The sequence below is a fragment of the Spea bombifrons genome, chromosome 1 (assembly GCF_027358695.1).
Source record: "Spea bombifrons isolate aSpeBom1 chromosome 1, aSpeBom1.2.pri, whole genome shotgun sequence".
Taxonomy (NCBI): domain Eukaryota; kingdom Metazoa; phylum Chordata; class Amphibia; order Anura; family Pelobatidae; genus Spea; species Spea bombifrons.
In genome coordinates this window covers 148,831,708-148,851,818 of record NC_071087.1, presented here as the reverse complement: position 1 = coordinate 148,851,818, position 20,111 = coordinate 148,831,708, and the positions used below count along the sequence as shown (strand labels likewise).

The 20,111-nt window shown below is 39.8% G+C and overlaps 1 protein-coding gene across 1 annotated transcript in view; it reads left to right on the top strand.

Annotated features, from left to right (window-relative positions):
* Positions 1–20,111, top strand: part of MAP3K1 (mitogen-activated protein kinase kinase kinase 1) — a 38,132-nt gene that overhangs the window by 3,633 nt on the left and 14,388 nt on the right. The window contains exons 2-5 of the mRNA XM_053448042.1: positions 18,140–18,290; positions 18,853–19,050; positions 19,332–19,532; positions 19,701–19,817. Coding sequence (XP_053304017.1) covers positions 18,140–18,290; positions 18,853–19,050; positions 19,332–19,532; positions 19,701–19,817 — 667 coding nt within the window. The remainder of the gene's footprint in view (positions 1–18,139; positions 18,291–18,852; positions 19,051–19,331; positions 19,533–19,700; positions 19,818–20,111) is intronic.

Genomic DNA, 20,111 nt, shown 5'->3' with positions numbered 1-20,111 from the left:
TCAGAAATGGAGCTATCAATTAACTACAAAAAAGATTTGGTTACGATGCAAGTTCTTCCTAAAGCTCTGTGCGCCGGTTACTCAAAAAGACTTATTGCTATCGGTAAATCTGTTCTGAAAAATCCCAGCAGCTTTGGGTAAATCAGGGCTCTTCGTCTTCCCTGCTGTTTGTTCGCCGTTCAGATTGTCCGTCTGTGACCTCTATTCCATATGTCTTAATGTTTGGTGTAACTGGGAGCAAAAGTAATATTCCAGCAAGAAGAGCAGTGAACGCCGATCATGCTTAGAGATTTCTGTGGCCTCTGCACTGTATGTAAAGTCATCTATAATAAAAGTGGATCATCTAGAAAGGGTAGAAAAGTCTAAGACTTGTTTTCCTTCACGGACTTCTGAACTCATGACTTCTCTTTCTGGCGACCTGGGTCATGTATGCTGTATTGCTGGCAAATGAACATGTGAAATAATACAAATCTGCAGTATTAGTCTTAAAAGTCTGTGTGATGACAGTGTCCACGTAGGAAGAAAAAAGAGCTACGGGAATTTGCTCATAGTTCAGCTTGCCCGTGGCACTGAGTAGTGGGTGAATGCCTGGAATATTTGGTCTGTTTCCCAGTTTCAGTATTGGGACCCGAAACTGACCCCAAGGTTATGCAAAGTTGATTAGTCCAGCGGTGTTGTGCACCTAATCGGGTTATATGCAGTGCTGTGCAGGTAGCAACTGGCGGTATTGGTGTAAATTTAGACTTTCTCGGAATTAGAGTATATGCTCAGTATTTTTTCTTTTTACTTATTTATTTTGATCCCCAAATAAAACAGACGAACATGATATAACTGGGAGCCATTGTGCAAACTCTGCTTTTTAGCATTTACCATGGCCTTGAGTATTTTAGTACTTTATTTTAAAACATTTTTTTTTACACTGTACAAGTATCTCATCCGTGATCTGGAATAGGTAGGAGAGGTACTCCTGTGTGTGTGTGTGTATGTAGGTATTTCTATATGATATATTACATTGTTTTGTTGTTTTGTAGCTTATAGTTTGAAAACATTTTAATGCAGCTCACAATGATCTCTAAGCAAACGATATTACACGGAAGGGTCAAAACCTATTTACTAGGCACGAAGTGAAAATCCCCTACACGCTTTATCACAAACACTACAAAAAATGCTAATGTCTTTCAACCCAACCTGTCCACTGATCACCCGTGCCAGCAGCACACATGATGATGCTGTGTTTGACTTTTTAAATTATTATTAAAAGTGAATGCACAACCTTCACTTCACTTCTATATAAAGCGATGTTTTGGGTGCTGTCTTAGACAACATAGCTTCCATCTGAAGGATGGAGACAGACAGTAAATATTGCCACTGCCTCCAGTCTGCTGACACTGCTCCTGCTGTCTCTTTCGCTTATCTTATCTGTAGTTATTGCTTAGACTTCCTGTCTTTTTTTCCTTTTCTTTTTCTTTCTTTCCCCTCCCCCCCAATACATTGTATCCCTGCTACATCTGTTTTTATTACTACCTTGCGCTCATTTTGAGAGGGAAACCCTTTAATGCACAGATACGATATTTCAAAACTTAAAAAGTTTGCAATAATGCCCCCAATCAAGGAGATGTTGATGCCCATTGGAGGCTTTAACGTGTCTGTACGGGTCACCTCTCCTGCGGTGTTCCTCTACAGTTACTGATCTCTAAAACAACAAGAGGATGGACATGCCATGGGCTATGTATTGTCCTAGGCTGTGTTTAAGTCCCATTAGTAACAATGGCTGCTTCATGATATTTTGAGAAGCTGTTAAAGAAGAATGGTGAGAGGTTGTCTTGTCCTAATGGATGGGGTTGACCCCTAATTACTCAGTGCCGTTCTTTTTAGTCTTTTCTGTTGATGGTGACAGCTTTCCTTATGTTCACTATGTTCATATATTTGAAATTCTTAGTTTTTTATGTAATTTCTCCGATAATACAAAGTGTTTTACAGTTGGCGCTCTGCCCCGCATAACGGTCTCACGCTAATTATTGATATTTTCATTCTCGTTAGAATCACAACCATTGTGGTAATGTGTCTTCATTTTAGTAATGTTCTTGAATCATTTTTTTTTCTTCAGTAGAAGAGTCTGTTGTGTAATGTAGGTTGGCTGATATAGATGTGTAAACCTGCTTACTGAACAAAGTGTGCCATCACTATATGCTATGCCCCCCCCTTTATATTTTTTGCCCTTTCGGGTTTAATTTTTTTTTTCTCTACATTGTAACTGATAAAGAAATTTGTGTTCTTTCTCTTATTTTTGAGGTGTGAGTGCGCCGCATTTCCTCTAACTGGCTTCATCACACACCTTTTCTTAGTTGTGTCATATTAAATACTTTGACACTTTTTTCCTCTAAGATATCTTAAAGATAATTTACCCCAACAAACCCGTTCACCCGCTTGCCTTTCCACTAAATAAGTTGCTGTATCGCCCGTGAGAGTTGTGTCGATTTCAAATCCGGAGCTCTACTTTGCGTCGTTTATGTTAAACAAGCACGTAGAAGTCGCTTGTCATGGTTGTCCATCCTGTTGGAATGTGGTACCGGGTCAGTTCTAGTTCTAAATTTTTGCCATAAAAATAGAAACCTCTGAACACAAAACAGGAATTGATAATTTGCTGGTAAATAGGGGTGTTTTATTAAAGCAATGTAATTGTGAATGTGCCATCATTGTTTAAAATGATTATGGTGTAAGTGTGTGGTTATCTTCTGCCCCTATTAGTATGAAGATGTCACGTTAAGACTATTTTTGGCTATAAAACTATTACAGGCAGCATTAGCCATAACATACGAACACAAGTAAAGTAAGACAGATCAGATTATGGGTGGGTTTAGATACGGCGCTGTTTATACGTCTCCCTGCGAACTGTTTTTGTTAAATCATGTAGAAGTTTAAGTGAGGACATGTCTGAGTGATTTACCGTAAATCATTTTCATAACTGTGTCTTTGATATGGTTAAATTCAACCACATGATTATGTTGTTTTTGGCTGATGTACTAGTAGGGCATGTGATAATAAACTAGTTGAAAGTTGCTATTTAAGCACATGCGCCTTTCTGCTTGTTGAGGTAGGAATATTGGGAGTCTAGTAAACTCCCAGAAGACTGACTTTAGCGGAAGCCTTAGTGCCCAACAGTCGGTTCGTGTTTATGGCAAAAAGACGCAAGTCCGTCAAGGTCAACCCGGCTGGTGATCCAGAAGAAGATACAAACTTTGCCTGTGTATTGTATGAGTTGTGGCTGGCCTTAACTCGGTGTGCAAGCAGAGAGCTTGATGGTCTTGGTCTTGGTCTTGATGGTCTTGCCTGGCCAAGCTAAGGAAGAAGGTTCTCCGTTTGTAGGTTGGTATACATGAGCTTGAGCCCACAAGCTTCTAAGACATGCCACAGAATTCTATAGACTCAATCATACATACTGCCATGTGATACTATACAAAGTATTATTTGTTCGTGTACAGACCTGCAGGAATGTGTACACAGTCTTTATAGTTTTATGTATGCATATATACCGGACTGTTTACGAAAAACAATGTTGGTTTTAGGAAAGGCTGTAGAAATGGGGAAAATGTAACATCTCGTGTAATTTGCTGAGGGTAGCATCCTAAGAGAAAATATTTAACGATAAACCATGCGGAATTTCACCTCGGTATGTGAACCGTTTCTGTTTGAGACTGCATCTACAGGATTAGAGAAGCCTTGTTACATGTCGCATGAAGCAAACAAATATCTGTCTTCTACAATCTGTGAGCAGGCTTCAAATTAAACGGGATTCAGTTCAGTACGGCAATCAACAGATGATTTTGATTACAATAATGGGCAAAACATATCGAAATAGTAAAAAGTTTATAATATTACAGTATGTATTGGATGATATCTGAATGCTTGAGGTTATGGAAGAAAAATGGTAGTTCTGCACATAGTATCTATTCTGCGTCTCACAGCACGCTCTTGCACTGATCCAACCTGAGCCTATAAGATGATTACAATACGCCGTGACTGGGTGGCATAAACTCTGCCCTTGCTGACATCCCAAGAGGTAAAAGCTGATGGAGGGGGTATTGGATAGTGGAGGTCCATCTCCTGGCTCAGAATGCTTTAAAACAAAACTTGACAAGCCCTGTTTTTTCTTGGGCATTTTATTTGAAATAATCTAACGTTTTGTAGAGAGATTCTGAAACATCATCGGAAAAATCTGTTTCCCATTTGGAATTTTTTTATTTTTTTTTTGGGGTCATAGGCTGGTGGAAAACTCTGGCCTTGATGGCTGTTTTTCCACCTTTCATCATGGATACCTGCTATGTTATAGACCATTGTATATCAAGGAAGCATAGTGAAGGAAATGAGAAAAAGTTCTCATGCTGTATGTTTCCCGATTTTATCCAGTTTATATTCTACTGTGGAAATATTGGGATGCAATAATGTTTTTTGAGGTTGTAACACTATCACCATTGTTCTTTATATTTTTTGTTTTGTGGTTGTCATATTGCATGTAACAGTAGGGTAGATAGAATAGAATTGGTGTAGCTTAGTAGAATATTAAATCTATCTTCTTGTTTTAAGAGAAAATTTCTCCTTTTCATTAAAACGCATAAAATAAACTTTTGTGTAACTTGCTTTTGGTTGATCTTCTTTCTTGCAATCCACAATAAAAGGCTAACGATCATGATTCCCAAAATCATAAATGTTAAAATTTTAGACAATTCTAAAGAAATGCACTTCTTTTTGGTCCCACTTATCAAATTTTCTCTAACCGTGCAGTAGCTGTTGTCCATTCTCTTCCCCTTCTTCGTAGCAACATGTTTGGGCGTCTTAACTATAAAGAATGAAACTATTTCAGTATGTGCTTAAAAGGATACACCCTGTCCTTCCTTAATTACCCAATTGCTTTCAAATTACAGGTTTTTGTGTAAAAATAGCATCAACCAAGACTGAAAATGCAAAGTAAGGATGTAGAGTAGAACCCTCTAAACTCTTAATGTCAAAAAAAGGCGGTTGAACTTGACGTGTTTCTTTTGATTCAAGTGAATTTAGGGGGTGGCTGTGAATAGAGCCCAATACAAGGTGATTCTAAACATTAGGTACAATCAGTTATGGGATTCAAGATTTTTGGCCACTGCAGTCAAGTCCCGTGGTTATAGGAGGTTCATTTTCAAATGCCCCCCCCCCCACATTACATTATGTAGTTCAGCTTATTAAGTAAACATTTCTGCTATGTCCCTCCTGTCCTCCAGTGACCTTTCGGTGGCCGTTGGTGACTCCTACTGAAAGGGAATGGCCGATTGGGCATTCCTTATGTACCGGTGCTCACACCGAGCTCCGTTACACACAATCGGTAGGCAGGGAGCCAGCAAAACTTGCTTCTGCTGATGGGGCAGTCCAGACTGGTGGTAGACAATGTCCCTGCTGTTGTGTAAAACACATGACGTACAGCTACATCTTAAACGTAATCTCGGTCTGCCTTTTCAGGCCTACCTGTATGTCCACAGTGCTGGGAACGGATTAAATCTGACCAAATTCCCAAATCTTTTCACAGAAGTGCAGCCCCAAACTTCTGCCATTTCTTACTGGTGCCTGCCAATGCTCATTCTTGTACCTCTCTCCAGCCCTTTAAAAGTAAATCCTGGTTATATTCAGCCTTTTTCCCCCAGAAATTAGTCCATAGTGAAAGTTCTGGGTATGCCAGAGAGTAAATGTGTTGCATTTTTATTAGACATTAAGCAGTCATAAGTGTTGATGGTAACTTTGTCCCTCTCTAATAATGTCTAAGTTATTAGGCCACACAAGAGGTGCCACAACTTTCGCTCGTGTCGTTTCTCTGAGGTAGATTGTGGGAATCACCTCCTCACGATAATGTAGGCAGCCTCTGTTTCTACTGAGTTGGAGATGCGCTGATTGTACAATGGAGAATTATTTTATTATAATGTATTGATTTATAAAGCGCCATCGTATAAAGCAGCGCTGTACAGTGGGATTTGTATCTTAATGTCCTCTGCAGCTGTCTTTTCAATAAAGGCAATTTAGCTTAGCTGATGCACCATGTCTCCAGAATTGAGTGTGACTTGAGGTCTCAATGTTTGCTGTTACTTTCAGTAATACATTTTTATTAATTTATGTATCTTTTTATTATATTTTGCAGCGCTGTACAAGGGCAAATAAAAGCGCACATGAAATAACAATTTGCTCTTTTTAGAAACAAAAGGTTAGCAGGGCCTTGTCCAAACGTGTTTGTAGCCTAGAAGATGGAATGACACCAAGCAGAAATACATATTTCATTAGATTACACTTTCAATATACTAAATAATTCAGCAACATTGGCAGGGGTTTTTTATGTGTGCTAATTAGATGACAAAGTAACTACTTAAGTTGGTGGAAATCTCCTGTAACATGGACTTGGTCAACACTAATTGGAGTTGTCATGACGTGTATGAGGTTCTATTCTATGGAGATTGTTTTTTCAAATGGTGTAAGCCAAAAACTCATCTCCTTGGATGACGATGTTGTAATGCATTGTACCTCGAGTTTATTTTATAGGCTAGTAGCGCCTTGCATGAAACCCTCCTGATGCTACAAAGCTCTTCAGCCATTGTTGCTTCAAAAATTTAGATGTGCCCTTTATTTCACCATGAAAGGCTTGTAATCTCTCTAAAGATCCAGAACAGTAGAGTAAAGTCAGTATAAAGTATTGTAATGTATGCAGCCGCAGGTCCATGTGACCAATAGACTCGGGGCAGAGCTGGGCATGACAGGCCATATGATCCAAATGCTAAGGGGGACTTCCTCCCACGTGTAGGGATCACATGTGCGTATGTTGATAGGTGGTGCAGTGTTCACAAGTTTCATAATAGGGAATGAGGTTCCATCTCGACATCCCTATTCAGTCTTTTTTATATAGGTTATAGACTGCTACACAGAACTTAACCCTCTTAAGATCCAAACTTTGTTCCGAAACATCTAGCACAATTTATACTCCGGAATTTTAGGTATTTCTATTTTAGAAAGTTTTTTTTTTTATTGTAACTTGTAAAATAGTAAGGGGTTAATGTAATCTAAAGTGCTTTTGTGTCTTTTCCTGCGGGTAAATGCACATTCTTGCTTTAATCTGCAAATGTTAAATGTCCTACACAGAAATACTTTTTTTTTTTTTTTTTTTTTTTTTTTTTATATTCCAGGAAATCATAATCATTTTCTTCAACTGAGAAAACCGCATTTGTATATTTAGAAAACAATGTTGAAAGCAAAAAAAAATGCTTGTCTATACATCTGCTGTATGCTGATTTGGTGTTTCCTGCACGGTATACAGTACTGTCGCATCTATCGGAGAGCAATCCTTGGCAGTGTTCCCTCTAAGCTGTGCGCTTGTGCGCGCGCACATAGCTTTTTTTAGAGAGCGCACACGTCCAAAAATTGTGCGCACAACAGTTTTTCCCAAAAAAAGAAAAAAAAAATTTTTTTTTTTGAAACTTTGCACAAGAGACATTTTCTGCGCACGCCAGCTAAGAAAAATTAGATGGAACATTGATCCTTGGCCATAAATTCTGAATGTGACCATTTCTAATTTACAATGTCTTTCCTCTGATGGACTTCTAAAGACAAGCCGTCTGGGAGGGGAACTGTGCAGGAAGTATATTTTTAACATTCATGCTATTGAACCAAATTTTTGGACTTTTAATATCCTTTATGCCCGTCTCCCAGAATCGATGTTTGGTCGCATGAAGCAGATCCCACCTATTCTGAAGACTTCAAGTACAGTAGAATGATAGAACTACATTCTTTGCGGCTTAGTTAGTGGTGACACTCATTCTATAGAAAGCGTTTAGTTTAGAAAGTTAAATAAAATCGCCAAAGGGCAACTGTGTTAACTGTGACCAGCCCTGTCTTGAAGAAATTACAGGGTTTATGCAATACTAGATAAGAGTTTGTAGGGCAACTGAAGACTTTCTCCTCACTGACTAAGCATTACTGAAGGTCATCTTGACCCTTCTTACTGGTGTATAGTATATACTATTTTTACATTTATTTTGACACATCAGTGAATTGTATGCTAGTATAGCCTTTCCTGTATTGATACCGTTTAAATTTTACGCAGTTTATTTTGAGGTATAAAGGAATAATTGTAGAAATATTACATTTAGGTAAGTAAAAACTCCTCTTCTCTCTAGGCGCTCGCACATTGTTTTGCAAAGTGTCAAAATGTAAAGCAGCGTTTTGAGAAATCCCAGGAGTCAGAGGGGAGGTCATGGACCTCTGTGCTGGTACTGCCTGGTGCCTCCAATGTGAGCATTTCATACAGACCTTTGTAGCTCTACCTGATTTATATAAATCCCCTAAATATTTTGCCTTCCCCTTCAATAATATAAACATTGGCTGAAAAATAGCATCTGTCCCATTGATGTCTATAAGGAGAATACATGGTATTCTGCCGGGACCTCCCTTGAGCTGCGCAGCTGTTCTGCTGATACCTCGGAAAGGATCGCAAGTCTGGTCAATTCCTCAAAGTTTGTGGGAAGCTCCGTCTTCCCCTCGGTAGTCGCTGTATCTGCAAAGCTACTCTTTGTTTGCACCGTGCAAGCAAAACTGCAATGAACCCTAAGGGCAGTCGCAAGCACTAGGGACTGTACTTATCCTGGAGTAAAACGACTGTGGACCAGGGGTATTAAACTGTTCTTGGCATTTAAATGTCTCTTGTTAGTTTTATTTTGTATTAAAGCATTCTGTTAAAGTTTTACGACCCATTCTTTTTTTTTCTCTCTCTCCCCCTCATCCCCTTCTCTTCCCCGTTTATTAGTCTGTCCCCTCCATGAACCCATGCTGTTCCTGCTTTCACCTGAAAGTTTAGTGCGGCAGAGCAGGCTTCAATTATAAAATCTGCATTTTCCCAGCCTTGTGTTTTTTTTGTTTAATTTGTTTTTAATTTTTTTTTATTATAAATAAAAGGTCTTTGTGTGTCTGTACACAAAAGGGAAGTCCTTTTGTAACTGTCTTCTGCTGCAAAGGTCACAAATTAAAACCTCTGAAAAGACTGCAGTGTAAGAGGAAACTGGAGATTAGTATTTTTTTTTTTTTTATATAACTTGAAAGAAGAAAGACAGGTCAGGGGGTGGGAAAAGCTAGAAGTGCACCAGTTACAGGACTTGAAGGATCTGGATGATTAAAAACCAGTACATGAGTTAAGAGCCGAAGAAAGGATCAAAGTTAATACTTGGACCACCTGCAATTAGAATTCCTTTGTTAAGATTAGAGAGCTTCAAACATGAAACTTTTTTTATAGCCAACTGTTCTCCCTACTTAATGGCCCTGTTGCCAGAAAAGGGTGTCCCTTTTTGACGTTTTACAGGTTAATTGGAACGGAGGGTGAAATATTGTTCAGTGATTTAGCATCCCCTTCATTCCTGCCATAAGTCATGTATTTTGAGCTGGTTCGCTCTGATTAATGTTTCTGCACCCAGATTAATCCACTATTGTTCTCGTCAAGGTCAGTAACTTCTGTTTGTCTCTGTCTCCCCCTCCACTAGTGTAAATTAACCTTTTAATATCCTGCTTATGGCACACTTTGGCATTTAGATACTTTTTTAACTTTTAAATATCGTGGTCTTATAAAGTGTTAGAAAGGCAATGGCAATATATCCAGGGCTGTATTAACTAAATGCATTAAAATAGGCTGATACGTTAAGGGTTAGTTTTTAACTCTTACAGTTTCTTATCTCTTGCACTCGTGTGTGTAATATATCCAATAAAATATATTTTTCATATACTCATATTAAAGAATAAATAAAATGTATGTATGAAAAGTAATCGTAGACAGTGTCTCTTACTGATATGTTTTCTGTTTTGGTTGTACTTTGTGATGTAGTCAAGTTTTCATATGGTTTAAGAGAAACTGAAAGCGGTCAGCTCGTTTTTAGAATAAGTAATTAAACTACCTTTAGTAAATTGTCATTTAGTGTAACCGTCTTAAAGATGATCTGCTTTAAAGTAACTATTTAGATTACGAACTTGAGAAATGTGTTGATACATGGCACAATGAGCATAGCAATTATCTGTCCAGATATTTTCTGCCCTTCTCCACCCCATCCTACAAAGACATGCCTGGGAACTCGTGGGCTCTGGCTATCCGGAAACCTACCCCTGCGGGACGTGGCCAGGGCTGCCTGCTGACATCTGTTGGCAGTCCTGCTGACGGTGGTGGGCAGGGGAAATGGGGTGTGTGAAGAGGAAAAGTAATGGAGGAACAGGAAGTTAAAATCGATTTGAGTATAAACTACAGTGATATATATATACCGTATTTATCGGCGTATAACACGCACTGGTGTATAACACGCACCCCCATTTTTGAACAAAAAAACTGAACAAAAAAAACTTCATCAGAATCACTGCTATCTGGGAAACCACACACACAGTAAGACACACACACACACTCAGACACACACACCCTAACCCCCCTTCTCAGGATCTCCCCACCCCGGTCACTTACCTTCAACTCCTGTGTTGGAAGCGTGAGGCGTTTGTCTCGGGTGCCGGCGCTTCACTGCTGAGCGCCGGCACCCGAGACAAACGCCTCACGCTTCCAACACAAGAGTTGAAGCGCTGAGGCAGGCGGCGGCTGAGGCAGGCGGCGGCGGCCGCCAGCAGAGGAGTCCTGGATTTCTGTCAGTCAGGGGGGCCCGAGAGTTGCCGAGCCGTCGTCTTCAGCAACCGCTCGGCACCCCTTGGGCCCCCCCTGACTGGCAGAACTCCAGGTCGCAGTTGCGACCCCGGTAGTTCCGCCACTGGCTCTAGGATTTATCGGCGTATAACACGCAGGTAGGGTTTCAGCTTCATATTTTAGTTAAAAAAGTGCGTGTTATACGCCGATAAATACGGTATGTATATATATATATATGTATATGTGTATATATATATATATATAAATAATATAGCTATATCTATGTTGTAATATTAGTGTATGTTGGCATTGACAAATACTTGGTTTATCTAATTTTGTTCCAAAAAATTTACTTTTATTATCTACAAACCTGGAGACTTCAGCTGTTGTCAATCACGTGACTGCGCAAACACACTGAGCTGATTCCTTACGGCAATGCTAATGAAGTCCATTCCTCCATAGACTTTTATCAGTCAGAGAGTCCGGCAGTGTAATGAACAATAACTTTCTATTGTTTACCACAAAGCAGCGAGTCTGAGGTGTTTGGTCTAGATAGAATAACCGTGCTGGATAATATACCCTTGACTAATATGCAGCTACCTGAAAACATTGTGTGATCAGTTGTTAGCATTGTGTGAATCCTATTGATCAGTCGAATACAACGTAATGTACTGAAAAGGTCTGATTAACACAAATCAATAATGGGATACAAAGTTTCCCTTTGTTTAGTTTTCCTATATTGGATTCTCTATTTTACTAGGAACGCTACGTGATCTGTAAAGGCCGGGTGAGGTTTCTCATAATCCCCTGCAGATGAGACATGGCACCTCTTGGCCGCAGACACTGAACCACTAGTACATCAGAAATAACACGTTTAAAAGTAATTAACAATTAAACGTAGCAAATCCATAGTATACGACTAGATGGCTCGCTCAGCTGTGTTTTGGTTGTTCTCTGGTATTTGTTAAGGAAGCAGCCCATGTACTTTGCAGCCTCATTCCTCTAGGATTCTTCTCTTCACGTAGAAAGGTTTCTGGCATGATCTCTGGATGTCCTGATTCATCGGTGTTAATTGGCCTCGCTCTTCCTGTCACACTCAGAGGGAATGTGTTCTGATTCTTCATATAATATGTGAATTATTCAAACACTTGTACAATCTCCAGTTTACTACCACTGTTAGTAACTCTCCTATTTGTACAATTAAAGCCGAGCTGCAACAATTTAGATTTTTGTATTAACTATGTTAAAAAAAAAAATGAAAGAAAAAACCATTTATAAATTGTATACAGACTATTCAAATTTCTCAAAAAATACTAAAAATATATTAATTTGCTTGTCTTTGGAAACACTTTTATATGCTTAGGATGTCCATGAGTATGTTAGATTTTCCAATGAAATATACAGAGACTCCAGTTGCGCTCACAGGTCCCGAAGCAGCTTTATAAAATTATTTGATAAGCACTCAAGCTAAGCTTTTTTTCCCTTCATTCTTTCGCTTCGAAAGCTTATAAAGTTTACTGCAAAATCTGAAACTCTGCACTTTTGATACACAAGGGGTTGTTTACGCTCCCTAATACTCCCTCTAAAGGAGAACGCATGCTAAAGCTCTTTGGGTAATTCACTATGCCTTCTTCCAAAATAATAAAAATAGACCAGATCTAGAATATGTAGCTTTTTTCCGCCATGGTTTTAAGATTCCTCCTTCACTGAAATCTGTGGGAGCGCTTCCAGCGCATGTGCACCGATCAGCTCCTGTTCAGGCCCCCTGAACAGGAGCTGATTGGTAGTAAATATATCACGTGTATGGAGATATGTACGTCTCCTGCACAGAAATAGCTGGCGGATGGGGAAAGGGACAAATGCATATGGAGGAATTCTGCAGAGTCGTGTGTTTGCAAGCGGAGGGCGGCGCATGCAGAAATAATATGCGTTAAAGTACATGCGATGGCTGGGGTGTCCCTTTTAAGAAGTAAAAACACTGCTTCCTATTTAGCGAGTATGGCCCTCTGATGGGATTTACCAGCCTGGTGATCCGAGCCTATTCTGTGATGATGAAAACCCCAGGGAAGATGTCACTGCCTTCCCTTAACATTTGTTGACGGGACGAATTCTTGTTCGTTTTGCCACGATATTATGTTGACAGCTTAAGTAGCAAATGTCAAAATGACTTCACGGATTGTATCGTTCTTACCTTTTTGTCTTTTATAGACTAATTGAGCCAAAAAAAAACCTTGCTTTGTTAGAAAAATCTGTTCTCCTATAACCGAATACCTGAATAGTATATTTCATTTTTTGCTTCATATAATTCGTATAAACGTATGGCTGAAACCAGCCTTTTTCTCTCCCCTCCCCCTCCCCTGGAAATCACACGACACAGAGAGATCCCATTAATTTCATAAAGTCGTGTCTGGGGAGGAAAGTCATGTGCACAAACCTGTCTTTCACCAAACCCGTTTCTCGTCTTATTGGAAAGCTTCACCGTTCCCACCTGCATTAGGAAAACAATAGGCCTTTGTGCCGCGTGAAAGTAAACTGGGCCGACTGTCACATGAGAGCGAGAGAGCTCCTGCAACACGAGTGCAGATTGAGCCGTCTCTCTCCTCAGTCTCTTTCTCGTTGTTCTTTTTCGTTCTTTCTTTCAGGATTCCGCATCTTTGCTATTTCTTTCTCACTTGCTGCAATCTTTTCTTCAATCCTTCTACTGATCATTCAGAAAGTAATTTGTAGCCACTAATTAACTCTTAACGTCTGCTTCCACGCAAAATCGAATCATTAAAATAACTTGAAACCTTTTGTTTCCTCACGGAAGCGTCTTTATAACACTGTGGACAAGGTAGTAAAACACTGAAACTCTCCAGTTGTTGAAAAACTCTCATGATCCCTTTTCATGGCAAATGTTGTTCCAAAGCTTTACAGCCACGCGTGTTACATGTATGTATTCCAGGGTTCCTCTGTAAGAAACAACTTCATGACTTATCTGGGAAGGTCCTGTTCTGTGTTTACTGTCATGGCGTTCAAGATAACGTGTAGATTTACAGTCGGCATTAACGTCAAAATATAGTTTAGGCAGATCTTGATTTCTCTTTGATATGAAATGACACAGTAAGAACCCTCATACAACGCTTAGTGTGTTCTACAGAAGTCACACGTTTGATCATATTAATCGTGTATCATATTACTTGAGCGTATTTCCCCTCATGATTAGCCAAGCTAGGCCGTCTCAGACTACTTGCTGTCTTGGTTTGATTCTTATGAGTGATTAATTTGTTTTTTGCTCCAGAGGCAGTGGAAACCATAAATTGTAAAGTGAGCACCATTTCACATTCAGTTTTATTTACTTATTCAGTTAAAATGAATACGGAGATTTATTGGAGCGATGGCCAACACGAGTTGCTGGAAAATAGTTACTATAATTATTACTATGTATTCACTCAGTTATCACATGTCCTAACACAAGGTAGATCTGCTAGTTTGCTGTGCAAATCTTTAACGGCTTTGGTTTAAATCTCTAACTGGCTACGTGTCCAAAAGTATGCGGACGTCTCTTCTGATTAGTGGATTTGGTTATTTCAGCCAAACCCATTGCTGATAGGTGCGTAACAAGAAGCTCACGGCCATGGTATCGGCATTAGATCGCCCTTTACTGCCAACCTGGATGACATTTAACATGGAGCCTTTACACCGGTTTGTCCAATATCTGCCATTTTCAGCTGTAAATGTGGAAACATCCAGGTGGAACAACAGCTCTGCCAAGAAGTGCCGGGCCACGCAGGCTCGACCATCTTCGGGATGAACTCGAATGCCAACTGCAAGCCGTGTCAGATAGTCCAACATCCGTGTCTGATCGGACTGACGAGCTTGTGGCCGAATGGAGGTAGAAAGCCTCAAAGATTCACCAAATCAATATTAATAGCCGTGATTTGGATTTGCGTGTTTGAAGACCTGTTGGCATTCCTTTTGGTCATGTTGTGTATGTTGTAGAACAGGAGATACAGTGGTGTCAATCAGTGCCCATAGGAAATTCTATTTTAACAGCGTGGCTGGAACCTTTTATTAGTTAAATAGCTTACAAACAGTCATGTGATTAAGGTGTTAGTACAGCACACGTACTTCTCATGCCCTGTTGATCCCAAATGTATATTTGGTGAGAGGTCCACTTTAATCTGCATATGTGTGTGAGCACAAAGCTGCAAAAAACACGTTTGGGAAAATATTATTTCGAAGCCTCTGGTACCGCAGAAAGCGATGTCCGTTCGCTTCGTAAAACATAAACAGATATTCTTGTTTGTTTTATGGGCCCTTTTCCCAACATGCTTTCAGATGGCTGCAGCTCTGAAGCACTTCCATTTGTTATGTTCTTTTGCTGAGCTGACAGGAACTACGCAGCTGTGTGTGTGTGTGTGTGTGTGTGTGTGTGTGTGTGTGTGTGTATGTATGCGTGTGTGTGTGTTCTAGAGGCAGGAAGTCTGAAAGAGAATGAAAACAAAGTCCCCTTAAAAAGAAAAAGGAAGTTGCATGCAATTTATTTCACTTTTCTGCACTTAACTCTTTCGCTTCCCATCATTTTGGAAGATGTGTCTAGAGACCTGTAGTTAATCCGCGTGGCCTTTAAGGCCATTCCTGCGTCTTGGATAAATCTAGTTTGCTATCTTTTGTATTGCGTTGCTTTAAGCATTCCACCGTTTCAGCATTTTACTCTAATTATTAAAGAATTCTGCCAAGTCTGTTTCCAAGATAGCTTTTGCCCAACTAAGAAGACGTGAATAACACAAGCAATGTTTGGTTGAATGGAATATTCTTTAATGTAAATTAGTTTACACCAAGCACTATGTCCGAAGTTCAAATACAGATAAATTCATACGTTTCCATGAGTCCTACATAGTCCTACTTTTAGTGAAATCAGGAACTGAGGGTGATGGAGAAATATAAACGACCAAAATAAATATTTCAACTAAAAGCTGAATTCTGATTGGCTTCTTGGTCCATGGAAACTGACAGAATTCAGACCATCGTTACTGATCAGAAAGTTATTTAATATGCATTCTTTAAAAACAGAAAAAAAAAAAAAAAACATCACTTCTAATCGGCGGCTGGCAACTTCTCGGTAAAGGCAAACATTTTTACATTTAAACCTCTGACCCCTCCAGTTTTACCCTTTGACCTCTCAGACTTCTCTTCTTTACTGTATTACATCTATTTAATTATTTAATGTTTTTATCACATCTCTCTTCTTTCCTCCAAGATCCTTTACTCCTTCCTGATAAATTATTGTAATGACTCAATTTCTTTCCAAAGGTCGTGCTGACAAACAGGTCGCCCGTAATCTCCTTCCAAACTCCTTTTAAAGCAAACGTGTTTGGGAAGCATTGTAACCGCGGCACGACTAGTACACACGTGTTACAGACTTATATGCGAGGCGTCTAAAGACGTCGAGGGAAGGGCTATATCTGGATAGTCACATAATGGCTTTTATGGTATACGAAGTTTAGAGAATTTGTTTTCATTGACCCTGAAAGCCCAATATAAAGGGTTCAGCCCGGTGATGTATTTATCCAGGATAATATATATAGAGAGAGAGGTATATAAATACAGAATTTGACGGCAGATAAGAACCATTCCGCCCCTCTGGTCTGCCCCATGGATTAGAGACCACATCATTAATCGGTTTCTGTTCTTGTCTTAGATTCCGGGGTCGTGTGCCGATCCCATGCGTGTATAGAAATTTGTTTCGTATACTCTGATCGTTGTGTGCAGACAAAACATTTTCCAGGTCAATTGCAATTGTGAACAAAACGTGTGAGCGCTGGGTATTAGTCTACTTAAAATGTAATCTGTGAGACGTTGGGGTAATCCACGTACATCGGTTTTATACCTTCCTGCCTCTTATGTTTTCTCGATGTATTTACTCTTATGATAAAAGCCCGAGAGTATTTATTTTACAGGCATTTGCATCTCAAAGGATCTTTTCTCTCCCCGCATGCAGTACTAATGTCTTCAGTTATAGCAGTCAGCAGAGATCAAGCACAAACACTGGGTTCAGAAAGCCTTGCTCTTATCCAGTTTCCCGACCTAGTTAATTGAAAGGGATTTTCTCCGAGGGTGTTTTTCCTCCCCTCCCTCCTCTCTATTGCTGGAAGGCTAGTGTTCGGGGCTGCCTACCATATGCTGGACGTTATCTGGCTTTTTGTTTTGGTGCTCCTTGTACAGGCTCTTGTGTCTGCACAGAGGTTATTTTCTGAAGGGGATCTGTAGTGTTGTAGTCGCATTGCCAAGTTGAATTGATATTCTTTCCAAGAGAAACACAATTCTCTGCGTTTTTTTTTATTTATTTTTTTCCTCCTCTTAACATGGCTTATTACAAAAATACGGTTAGTCCAATAAAAGGTATTACAAGATTCTGCAACGTTCTGCTACTTTGCAGTTATGTTAGTGGACTAATACTCGTAACTACATGGTTCATTATCAAGACTTGACTTTTTGATGTACCCACGCGCTTGTGTTTTCCCGTATAGTTTAATACATATGACAGCGGAGTGCCATCTTTGGATTAACGCTCCTTTCCCTCTTGTAAATGCATAGACATTTGTCGGTATTTGGCCACCCATGCATTTGCCTTTTCTCCATCTCTATGGATGTTATGTCTCCAGAACATGCTTCCATCAATATCAATGGGAGCACTTTTCTACCAGAGACTGCTGATTTAAGCAACCGAAAACTGATATTAACTTAGAATATGCATTCGTCATTGACGGGGCTGCATTAAGACACTGGATTGTCTCTTTAAACTTGTCACCTGAGTTGTTTTATGTGTGCTACAAAGGGTTAAGACAATGCTATACTTCTGTACTTAGAATGTATCTGATGAACGTTTTCAATCCAGGTTCTTGTGGCTGTTTTAGGGTTAGAAGCATGTGTTTCTGCCATGATATTCATCTTAAAAGGGTGAAAAGCACATTATTGCTGAAATAGTTTATGGTATGAATGTAATCTGATGGGTAGTGTATTCTCTAATTTAATTGTATGCAGTGTGTGTATAATGTTTACACATATGATGAAACTACACACCAGCTACTTGTGGCTGTTAGAATAATGTCCTTATAATTAATAATGTCATAATTATTTTTTTTATTTATGTTTTGTAGCTTCTATCATGATGATTCTCCGGTGCTGAAACATAATACATTAGCTGTGTTCTTTTATATTCTTGAAAGGTTATTGATTTTATTTGTACTTTTTATATCCTGCTCTCGGATGTCCAAAATGTCCTCGGGCACTTCTGCTCTAAAAAGCAAACCAGCAAATATTTTCAGAGCGCTGCTTACGTGCCTTGCTCCGGCCAGTCGGAATTAATCTTCCAGTAGTTGTAATACGAGAGCAGAGAAGCACGGTGGACAGGCTGGAAATCGTGCCACCGCGCACCCTGCCCAGCAACCTCGCTAATGATTTGATCTGCGCTTTATGTCTTTCCTGCAGCCGTGACATGGAGAATAAAGAAACACTCAGGGGCTTACAGAAAATGGATGACCGCCCAGAGGAGCGCATGATCAGGGAGAAACTCAAGGCGACGTGTATGCCAGCCTGGAAGCACGAATGGTTGGAGAGGAAGAACAAACGCGGCCCTGTGGTAAGCCTGGTCGCGCTGTCGTTTTATGGAGTCACACTGCCCTCTTAGGTCAGCCTAGGCTAACATGAAAACGTTATATTGTTTCACATACAAAACAGCAGTAATATACGCTGTACGTGTGTTCTAGTGTGCAATGGTATCATTTTTACATGGGACGTCCGTAGCTAAATCTGCCAGTTGGCCCCAAGTAAAAAAATAAATAATAATAAAAAAAAAGTATTTAATGGGGACTCTTAATTGAGACGTGGTCTATCACTCAGTTGGGTTAATTTTGGGAAGGACTATTGAGTTTCAGTCATGTTGATTTTGTGATGCAAAGAAGATCACGACAATGTCAAGAACATAAAAAGTCAAAATACCAGTGCAGAGACCACACATTTACATAGACGTTTGCAATGTTATGGATCTCCTGAAGGAGTCGCACTAAATAAGTTAATGAACCTTTGTCCTCCCCCAAATTCAGACAAATACATTCATTTTAGCACACGCCAGGTTAAATATATTAATTATATGACTATATAGCACCTTTTAACCTGCTTATTGTTTTTCTTTTATGTTGTAGATTGTTAAACCAATTCCCGTGAAAGCTGATGGATCGGACTCCTCCAAAACGGACTCCAGCGGTGACCGGTCTCTGAACGGGTTGACCCACTTACAAAAAGGGAGGCGTAGCCCTTCTCCTAGTAGCTCGTCAAGCTCATCCAAATCAACGAAGCCAGATTCTCCAGGAGTACGGCGGAGAGGAATATCTCCCATCCCTGTGAGTTCCAATCTGTAAAATTACTTTATAATTCCGTTTAAGAGATTGAAAGCCATTCACATTATCTGTATGTTCTGCTCCATGTTTATTACATAGTAAGTGCTAGCAGGCCTCCTAACTGATAATGTGGCATGTTACATGTTACATGTTTTATTATAAGATCCACCTTTTACTACGAAGTGCTTATTATTTATTGTCTGTAAATATACCACACAGCCCATTATTCACACTTTCCTATTATTATACTTCTACTAGTAGAATAAGAGCTCTTTTGTTTGTAGTTTCAGAGTGGACGTGTTACACCGCCCCGAAGAGCGCCCTCTCCTGATGGCTTTTCACCTTACAGTCCCGAGGAGACCAGCCGCAGAGTCAACAAAGTAATGCGAGCCCGACTCTACTTGCTGCAGCAGATTGGACCCAATTCTTTCTTAATTGGTGGCGACAGTCCTGATAATAAGTACAGAGTGTTCATTGGACCTCAGGTAAGGATGCTTTTAACACATAACTCGATCCTGGAATGTAACATCTAACACTTAATAATGTAGTCGCCAGCATGTTACAGCCTTCAAACTCTGTCTTTCTAACCCAAAGATCACACCGATAAGTCTACCGCTAATGTTTTCCCCAAACTAAAAGTCTGTCTCTTGCAGACGTGCAGCTGTGGCAGAGGCTCTTTCTGTATCCATCTCCTGTTTGTCATGCTGCGAGTGTTTCAGCTGGAACCTTCAGACACCATGCTCTGGCGGAAAGCGCTAAAGAATTTTGAGGTACATCATTAACTGTGTTTGGTCAAATATTGAAAATATAAAGGGACATTTTGGGCTTTCGGAAGAGAGGCTCAACTGACAACGCAGATATTTGCCCTCCGGTAGGCTAGTGTTCAGTTGGTGTTCTCAAATTAAAACACGCTGTACATTAAACATTAGCGTTTATAAATCTAGCCCGTATTCAGGATCTAATCAACATTTTCAGGGTACCTAGTTTTATTTATTTTTCATTTTGGACAGCTGTACTCGCATCCTTCTGATACGATTCATGTCGCTGTTGTGATGATCAGGACT